Genomic DNA, 10176 nt, shown 5'->3' on the forward strand with positions numbered 1-10176 from the left:
TTAAAGACATTGCATATTCTGTTCTCCTGCCATTAAAAAATTCCACCAAGACGGAGTACACACATCAAACTTTCAAAACACGCACACTGAAAGCAGTAATTATGACGTCACACATTCAGAGGGTTCAGATCAATGTTTTGATTTGATCGTCTGACGGTTCTATTCCCAGGAGAATAATTTACCGTCAGCCGAATAAGGATATTTTTGTACCTTCGCGGGTGATTTTTCAGCTTGAGTTTATGTCTAATGTTATGGTTTTTTGAAGTGCTTGTTCTAAGAGATGAACGAATTTGATTATTTCTAGTTTTCAAAAGAAGCAAATTTAATTTTCTTTCTTCTACAAGATTACACTTAATGTAATGGCAATTATACATATAAGTTTTATATTAATACTTTCTTTTTGCATATGTTTTGCATACTTTCTAAGGGAATTTCACCACGGCAATTCAGCCACCATAATTTTTGCATACAATTCAATATGGCGGATGGAAAGGCGAAAAGGTCTATTGAATACTATCCGTTGATGATCCACAGCACTAGTAAAGCTAGAATGGTAAGACTGAGCTGAGATAGATCATTTCGATGGAAGTTGTTGGAATGTTTACAAGGCCAGAGAGTGTCAATCGAACAACTTCGAACAAAAATCGCAATCGAACCAATCAAACGTAATCGAACGCAATCGAATAATTGCGATTCCATTGTCGAACGTAATCGAATCTCAATTGAACGGCCGATTCCTGGGTAATATTCAATTGTGTTCGATTGCGTTTGAGTAAAGTTAGATTGGTTCGATTGATAGTTGAACTATATGTTCGATTGTCATTTGCATTCGAATAATCTTCGATTTCGTTCGATTAGGATTATGTTTTAGACAGGCAGCTAATTGCATCAAAAAAAGTGAAACAGTGAAAAATTAAGGGACAATTCATAAAGTAGATATTCATGTTACAAATACATTTTTGATACAAATGCACTTACTCGGCGTTCTTGAAATCATTTAAGGTCAATGATATTCACAAAACAAATCATAAAAAATACGATTCATCTCTCACTCAAAATCCGCCATCTTTTACACTTCTCTTCTGCTGTTTCTCTCTTTTTCTCAATCGTTCGATTTCAAAACATACAACAATCACGGGGGTTTGTAAGTTTTTATAAATCCCATTAAAATGTTGATAAACAAATTATTAAACTCAATCTACTTTATCAACTCTTTTTCTTATTTACTTTAAAATAACTCATTTAGCTTATTGTTATCAAACTAGTGTTACATTAGGAAAAGTAGTTAAAAAGAAAAGCAACATGAACCCCCTGAATTGTTTCTATTTACATTTTTAATTATTTTAACGCGGGAAAAAGTAAAAATGTGCGTCTTAGAAAAAAAAATTTCGGAGAGAAAAAGAAGATGGTGTTTTTGTTTTTGGTTTTTTTTCTGTAATGGAACTGCCTTCATCCCCTCCTAGCCTAGTTAACTAAGCCCGTATTCACAAGGCTAGGACACACGGCTTATGCAATATAGCGTTTTCGGCGCTTTAAGATTTTTTATATTTACGGATTTTAAGTTTGCCTTGGAATACTGGCTTAGGGAAAGGGCGCGTTCATAATATGAACGCAGGATTCGGTGAGCTTCTGATTGGTCAGAGTGGGTCACGTGGTAAAAAATCGGGAGTTTTCGTGAGCGATAGAAGTTTATAATTATTTTAACAGAAAACGAGTAGAAAAGAGGATGGGACTCATTGAATGCAAGATCTTTCTTCGATTATATTATGATGTGAGACTATTACCATAAGAGAGCCGAGAGATATATTTGGAATACTGTATCAGAAAAAGTTTTCAAGACCTGGTCCCGACCTGATATGTTTTTGGGAAGAATGATGAAGAAAAAAGAATGCTATTCGTCGTAAAGACAGCAAAAGTTGCTTGTTTCCAAAATGGCAAATAATAAAGTAAAGATTTGTGATTGAACATTGACTATCGTATGTGGCAATATATAAGAGAGAGTACTTGTACAGATTCTATGCTGTAGTTCTGTATTCTGATTTGATTGCATGACATGATATTGTATTATACTGTAATGGATAGATTGACTGGTTGTGGTTTCTTGTTGTTTTATGAATTTGAGACTTTATGCTCGATTTTACAGACAATGACATCTTTCGTTTTCGAAGAACATAAAATTGTCGGTGCTTATTTTCGGTGACAGCTATACGAATTCAAGACTCAAGAAAATGTTTTTTGGGGGGATTGATTACATTGCTTTGTATACGGTATTTTAGCCTGCTAGTCTAAAGTAATTTTTATTTATTTTGTTGAAGGTTATTTTTATGATGAGCTTTGTAAAAATCATACAAAATACTTTCATGTCAAATCACAAAATTATCACTCAAGAAACGAATTTGTCTCTTGTTGACTTTTCCATAAAACACGAATGTCATAACTTTTTGAAAAAAATGAACAAATTTTTCCTTCACTCTCCATCGGCACACTTTACAATAGAATTTCATTTTATATTTTACAAAAGGAGCGCATATACTGTAAGACGGAGAGTTTGTTTATCTAATCTTACAATAAGAGCCAATCAGAAGATAGAAAAAAAGACAAAATAAAAAAATTCTAAATAATGTTTTGATATTATGTTCTGTGTGTGGTGTGATTTCATATTTTTGATATGAAACGAATTAAGTCAACGACGAATAATTATGCAAATTATGTGAGTTTATGTTATCCCTCGCCGCGAAATTTGAATTGTCGTTGTTGTCAGTTGATAAGCTACCGAGTTTACTGTCCCTAAGCCCCTCCTTCGACCAAGAAGAAAAATAAAAGATTGGTTTTGACTCCTAAGAGAAGAAGTAAGAAAACACAGGAGCTTGTATCGAGATGTATCTTACACCACGCTAACTCTGGAGCAAGTGCCCAAAATTTGAAGTTGAGAAAGTTCTCGCAAAATGCTTTGGATAAAGTAAAAAATGCAAGGTGAGTGAACCTCTTCCTTAATTCATTAAAAGCTGGTTGTTTGATTTTTGACATTATAGTAGTTTTATTTTTCTACTTTTTAAACTTCTTACGTACTTTTTTGGGTGAGAGTGCAACAAACCCTCCACTAGCCTGGGTCCGTGGTAAAAAAATGCTACGGATTTACAACAGAGCAAGCTCTAGCCCGTATCCGCGCAAGAAAGAAACATTAGTCAAAGATTTTCGAGCAGCACATGACGCTCGAGTTTACAGTTTGATTTATAGGCGCGCATAAGAAGGAGTGGATGTGCTTTATTTACGGGTTTATTTATGGTTTTATGGAGCCATAGCTTACTTCAATAATTTTATGATCTTATTATGTCCGAAATACTAAACCTACGGAGTTATCTTTCCTTCTACTCTTCTACTCTCTTCTTGCTCATTTTTATCAGTGAAATACGCAAAGACGACAAAGTAATCCATCTGGTTCGTGATCTGAATCTTGAGATTTCTAATGAATTGCAATTCCATAACGAATGCTACGGCATTTATACCCATTCGACCACTCTCAAACGCATTCAAAAGAGGTACGCAGAGGAGGAAACCACTTCGAATGACGATGATGATGATGATGATTCGAATCCGTTACGCAGATCAAACCGGAAGCGAGATCGTTGTGGTAAGCACTTAAATCATTTTCAAGCTTACCTTTCCGAGTAACGGCACGGAGTTTACTCCTATTAAGTACTTTTTTTATAAGGCGAAAGGGAAAAATCGTTTTGATGCTACCCTTATTTTCTTCTAGTCAACATTTTCGAACCAGATTATTTGCATTCAAATTTTTAGGACGGGTATTGGCTGACGTGGAATGTTGTATCTGCTACAAAAAGAAATGTATGAAAGGTGGAGGCTATGAGCCAGTTACGAAATGTACCACGCGACAAGCTGCCGAGACACTTCAGAGATATGCTTTAGCATGTGATTCTAATCCCAATCTTCGCGCATATATGAGTGGTTTGAATTGGAATTCGATTGTTGTCCCACAGGAAATTCATTACCATAGAACTTGCTATCAATCTTTCACACGGCCAATAGTTGAAGCTCCAAAAAGTCCTGAAAACGAGGAATCTTTACTCGCTGTTATCAACTACGTTCAATCAACAGTCTTAGATGAGAGAGAGTTAGTTACCCTTGACCGATTGGTAGAAGTTTACGAAAATGCTCTCCCTCGTAAGGGCAAAAAGTTGCACAAACGAACTTTGACGGACAAAGTCATTGCACATTTCTGTGGTAAAGTTTCGATGTGGTCACCTAAGTATGGAGAGGCTTTCCTCTTCAATGAAGAAATTGAAAAGGGTGAAATCATTGAGATCCTGTTTAAAAAGATTGAACAGGCTAAGGAGCAAAAAGCACCTTCCTTACAAACACAAATTAAAAACGTGGGAAAATTAATCAAGAAAAACATTAAAAATCTCCCTGATACATACACAAGTTGGCCACCGAATGAAGACGAACTCATTTCATCCAAAACACATATCCCTGCCGAGTTAGAACTATTCATGACGACTGTGCTCACGGCAACTCCTATCTCAAGACTAAGCGAACGTAAGAAAGCCATTATTTCATCACTTTGCGAGGACGTGATTTATAACAGTAGAGCTGGTCGTTTTCGGTGCTCGAAACAAACAAAACTGGGATTTTGTATCAAAAGGAAAACGGGCTCGAAAACACTGGTCGGTTGGATGAATAAGTTCGGCCATTGCATTTCTTATGACGATGTTAACTACCTTGAAACTATTCTCGCAATGGATGCAATGTACAACGAATCAATCCGAAGTTTTTGTCCATCACTAATTCTACCATCTATATTCGTTACGTTCGTCTGGGACAACAATGATATCAATCCGGAATCGATCAAAGGTTTGTTTATTATAGGTCGCTTTTTCATTTTAGTGTTTCTATACTTTACTGAAATGGTTTGCCAATCAATTTACACAGTCATGCGTTAACTTCGAGTCAAGCTAAAGGACTTCATAAAAGAACAAGTTGACCAGCATTGAAGCTTAAATTTTCAGTTTGATTCTTTAAGTGTGTGTGATAATTTCTTTCCTTTTTCAGCTTAGGGAGAAGCTCACCAAATTGGGCCTGTTAATCATAGTTAAACATTTCTTAATTTAAGAATTTCTTAATTTAGGTGTATCAATGCACGTTACCAACGGTATCGTTATCCAACTAAAACATGAATCTAACAATCAAACGAGAAGGATAAGTCAACGCCTAAATACAAACCGAAAACGTTCTTTCGAAGCTGTGGAAAACCCGCTCCTAAAATACAATTCAACAAAGAAGAGAGATGGGCCAGAGAACAAGAAACTACCTAAAGAGAATGAAAGTGACTTGTTTCGTGCTTGCGAGCTGCTGAATTTCTTTTGGGCATTCTTACGGGCTCATTCCAATCTTGTGCCAGGATGGAAAGGATTTAACTACCTCATAACACCAGAGCCTAACGACCAAGTTCACAATATTTGCTACTTACCAGCAATAAATAAATCACCAACCAAGATGGATGCTGTCTTGGAGCTGTTAACCCAATCAAAAATAAAAGCTGAAAAACTCGGGTTAGCAGAAACTGATGTTGTCTTGGATCAGGCTATTTATGCCAAGGCTTGTGAGGTGGGTTCGCCATTGGCAGATTCCTCATTATTTAATCGAGTCATATCCCATGTTCAAGTTTTTTTTGGTATGTAATTTTATCTCATCAAGAATCTACTGGGTCCAAGTCAATCAAATCGATTTGTCCTTATTTTTTAGATTTTGATGAATCCAGTCTACAAGGAGCTAAAAGACTTCATCGTTCTTCGAATGGGTGCCTTCCATGCACAATGCATTTTTATTGCTGTTATTGGGAAGAGGTTTGCAGACGCTGGTTTGAGAGATTGGATTATCGAAGGAGACTTGATTGGTGAGAGAATAAAATAAAGTTTTGAATAATGCTAATAAGATCGTTACATGTCATGTATCCATAACTCGAGCGAACAGCTTAATTCTAAATGGACCTTATCTGTAATCAAGAGTTATTTTAGCATCTAAAATTTGTAAGTAACTTCTATCTGTTTTTCGATTTATGTATATTTTTCCTATTCAATCAGGGAGCGGATCGCTGGAAGGTGTTCTCAACGGCAAGCAATATAACTATGCAACAAGGGTGTTAGAGAACGTGTACGACGCTTTGTCACGCTTCAAGGTGGAAAATTTCAAAGAATGGATCCGTGAAAGAGGCAAGGCCAGCGAAAACATCCTTGAACGAGTGATTTCTTCATCAGACTTTGAGTTGTGTAAAGAAAAGGTACTTTTTGAATTTAATCAGACGTGTTTTTAGCAATGATTTTCATCTTCGGAATAAGCATAAAAGCATAATTTGAAGTCTTTACCATTCTGGTTGCTCTGCGGTTTAGGAGACAAAGAGACAGGGGTGTTAAGAGTAGTTGTAAGTTTTTTTGAATTATTGTTCAATTTAAGCCAACTCTGGAAGCGCTTTCCGCCGTATTTGACGATACTGAGTTCATTGAACTTATCGAGCTACACGAAAAGGTTTTGAAAAACGAACGCGGTCCAACATCAACGTTTTGGTATTCATTCATTGAGATGATGGACATTCTCTTCAACTTTCAACGGTCCATCAAGCTTGGCGATTGGAACTTACATTTAGAGACGACGAAAAAGATGATTCCGTGGTTTTTCGCGTACGATCGCCCTAATTATTCACGCTTCTTTACGTATTACTGGTCAGACATGGTTCAACTTCCTACTTCGCATCCAAATATCTACGAAGAATTCAAGTAAGGCCAATTAATCATTATTTCACTTTTTCGGTCTTCATATTTGTCTTGTCATCACATACTTTTTGATTCATCCCTTAATTGCTGTTCAAAAAATCTTTCTCGGAAATCTTAAACTTAAGTTACGCTCTTTTTTAGAAACGGGAATTTTGCTGTCCAAAGAACTTGCGGAAAGTTTAACAAGGTTCCATCTGATCAAGCGATTGAACAAACAATCAACAGGGATCAGAAGTGTCATGGTGGTATCAAAGGATATAGCACTTCTCCTGGAACGATTCAACGTTGGGTATTGACTAGCCACATTGCTTCGAAATGTATCAACGACATTGAAAATTCTTTTGGTAAAACGAAGAAACCAACAATCCCTAAAGATTTAGGAAAATCTCGCCACACGTTCAATAACTGTACCGTTGAAAAAGCCTACGAGGTTTTGAATTGCTGGGGTTCCCCTTTTCAAAAGCGGGACGCCCTCATCAATGTATCTTCTGGGCACAAAGCATCTCCTTTGGTTGAAAATGATTTGATTAAGGCTGTTGGAAAGGGTGAGACTGCGATGAAAAGTTTCATTCGTGATCGTATTGAAACGTCTCAGAAATTGTTCTACGACGATCCGATCACCAAACTGAAGCTTAAAACGTTTTCCTACATGACAACGAAGACAACGATGAAGATTAATGATAAATTAGTGACACTTGCTGCTGAAAGGTCGATGTTTGGTCGGCTTCTCGTCATCGCTAAATGTGAGTCAGGAATATCCCTACGTCAGGTGCTCCAGTATTCCCTCAGTCCAATTCCATGGGCTCTTGGTCTTCCTGATGGTACAATGGTGAAAACAATGAAATCCAAGCTGATGAGTAAGTAGAATGATAGCCTTGCTATTTTTGTTTTGAGTTTTCTGACTTATTTATGTCAATGTCAAATAAGAAATATAATTTTAATTAAGGAGTGATTATTTTCTTGTTTTGTCCCCTATTTTCAGCTGTTTTAGAGAATGTGTAATCAATTTCTTTTTTGCTTTACCTTTAAGCTGCGATCGAATCTGAATGTTCTGGTCCAGTGACGTATACCCTTCCGAACGACATCCCCTATATCTTTGATGGAATGGTCCTTCTCCAACAAGTTGACCCGAAGAAAGTTGAAACGTTTGGTGATGTATCCAAATCAATTCTCGAGAGGATAGCAGTCAGCTCTATTGTATATTTTGTGACAGACCAGTATAAAGAAGGTTCGGTGAAGTCTTTCGAAAGACAGAGAAGACAGAACAACGGTACAATCAAAATGGAAGTAGGAAAACATCGTTTGTGTCCAAAACAATGGAGCAAGTTTTTGGCAGATTCATCCAACAAGTTGGAGCTGTGTGATTTTATTTTGAAAGATTGGATTAATCATCACTCAAACATCATTGAAGGTCGGACCATCTACTTCAACTTGGGATCAAAATTCTTCAAGCTGACTTCATCTAACGGCCAGGTTTGTGACATACTTACTATTCTTATAGCACTTTAGTACAAAGTTTGTGACAAAGAATTAATATTTAGTAGATTATAGCTAATGATTTTTCTTGTCTCTATTGTTCAGGTACTCTGTGAAGAAGAACTCAACCTATCGACGGATCAAGAAGAAGCCGACACTAAAGTGTTCCTTGTGGTGAAAACATGCTGCTCGTCAACATCTAGCCGAGAAAGTTTGCATCAAGACCGTCGACAGTGACATATCGATTTATGCCATCTATTTCCAATCCCATTTCAATGGAACAAAGTTGTACGTCGAGACTGGTTCGGGTGAGAATCTCCGAACCCTTGATATCACGGCCATTGCCAAGCATCTTGGAGAAGGTTGTTGTTGTAAAGTGTTGCCAGCACTCCATGCTTTCACTGGCAATGACTATACCAGCGCTTTCCATGGTATTGGGAAGGTCAAAGCCATGAAACTGATCAAAGACTCAAAGAAATTTCGGAAAGCATTCAAACGAATCGGTGAGAGCTTTGATTTTAATGCGAAGTACTTTCCCGTCATCGAGGAGTTTGTCTGCATGTTGTATGGTGCAAAAGGATGTACAAACGTCAACGAGGCGAGATACACAAAATTCTTTTCCGCCAAAAATGGTAGCACCGAGCCTCAAAAATTACCACCTACACGAGACGCACTACTTCAACACTGCAAACGCGTCTCCTACGTCACTGCCGTCATCAAACGATCCTTGGAGAACAATCCCAATATTCCAGACCCTGATGGTTATGGTTGGTCGAGAAACGGTGACACACTTAGTATCAAGTGGATGCTTCTCCCCCCAGCACCTCCGCAAATCTTGGAACAAATTTCGTGTGGCTGTAAGAAAGGGTGTACGACCCGTTCCTGCTCTTGCAGAGCCCACGGGATTAGTTGTACAGAGTTTTGCAGATGTAAAGGGTGCACAAATGCCGCAAACGAAGACCACATTGATCAAGACGAAGGCGATGAACACGAGGAGGGCTTCAATGAGGATCAGCTCCAAGACATGTTGGAGGAAGAAGTGGACGCGGACACTGATGTTGATTTTGACGTTGATAACGAACGCTTTGAAAATGTTTTGAAAGTGTTGACATGATGAAATTTAAACTCTAGATTATGTATATATTATGTATATAATGTATTATATTGTATGTATGGGTGGGTACTTTTTCTATTGTCGGATTTTCGGATTTAAAGTCTAAAGCTGTGCTAGTAAAGTACTCTTGATCGAGTTACAATCTTTACTTTTTCCTCCCGTTTTCTTTTAAACCCATAGTAGTTTATGGTATTTCTCATTATTTTTTAGAATTGTTTTTAACCCAACTTGAGTGTAGATAGTTATTTCGCATTAAAAAGGTCACAAAACTTTTATTTGTATTGATTTTCGCAGAAAACGACATCCCTCAGCAAGAGGTCACGTGACATATTTCAATGGCTTATAACTTTCGATAGAACAGTTTTTAGGTATCGTTCCTGACCTTTTTCTTAATCTACGTTCAAATACGCGTCGATCGGTATATAATATGTCTATGTTTGGTGTCAACAATTTTTCGTTTTGCTTGTGACGTCATCAGTTAAGAAAATATTACCGGACGCGTCCGGTAAATATTTTTTCGGACGCCGAGTAAGTGTTTTCGGATCAGTAGACATATAGGAATAAGAAAAACCAGCTCGGCATTTGTCCCAAAGTCATCCAGATTTTGGATGTCGTCAGCTGCCTGTCTATTTGATGAGTTTGATTAAATTAAATTGGATCACTTTGTTAGGGCTTTTTAGTGGGCGGCCGAGTGCTAAAGTACCATACCAAAGCGAATAAAAACTAATATAATTAAATCAATCGAACGTAATCGAATACAATCGAACGTAATATCGAAGCAATCGAACAGCAAATCCT

The 10176-nt window shown here is 37.3% G+C and overlaps 1 protein-coding gene across 1 annotated transcript; it reads left to right on the forward strand.

Moving 5' to 3' along the window:
• The first annotated feature begins 478 nt into the window (after nucleotides 1-478).
• LOC136800806 (uncharacterized) lies at nucleotides 479-6331 on the forward strand. Its single transcript, XM_067057462.1, has 7 exons — nucleotides 479-539; nucleotides 2793-2973; nucleotides 3405-3631; nucleotides 3799-4872; nucleotides 5147-5625; nucleotides 5764-5914; nucleotides 6102-6331. Exons 1-7 carry the CDS (start codon nucleotides 479-481, stop codon nucleotides 6329-6331), a joined length of 2403 nt encoding a protein of 800 aa, XP_066913563.1.
• The last annotated feature ends 3845 nt before the right edge of the window (nucleotides 6332-10176 follow it).

The sequence above is a fragment of the Clytia hemisphaerica genome, unplaced genomic scaffold (assembly GCF_902728285.1).
Source record: "Clytia hemisphaerica strain Z4C2 unplaced genomic scaffold, Clytia hemisphaerica genome assembly, whole genome shotgun sequence".
Classification (NCBI taxonomy): Eukaryota; Metazoa; Cnidaria; class Hydrozoa; order Leptothecata; family Clytiidae; genus Clytia; species Clytia hemisphaerica.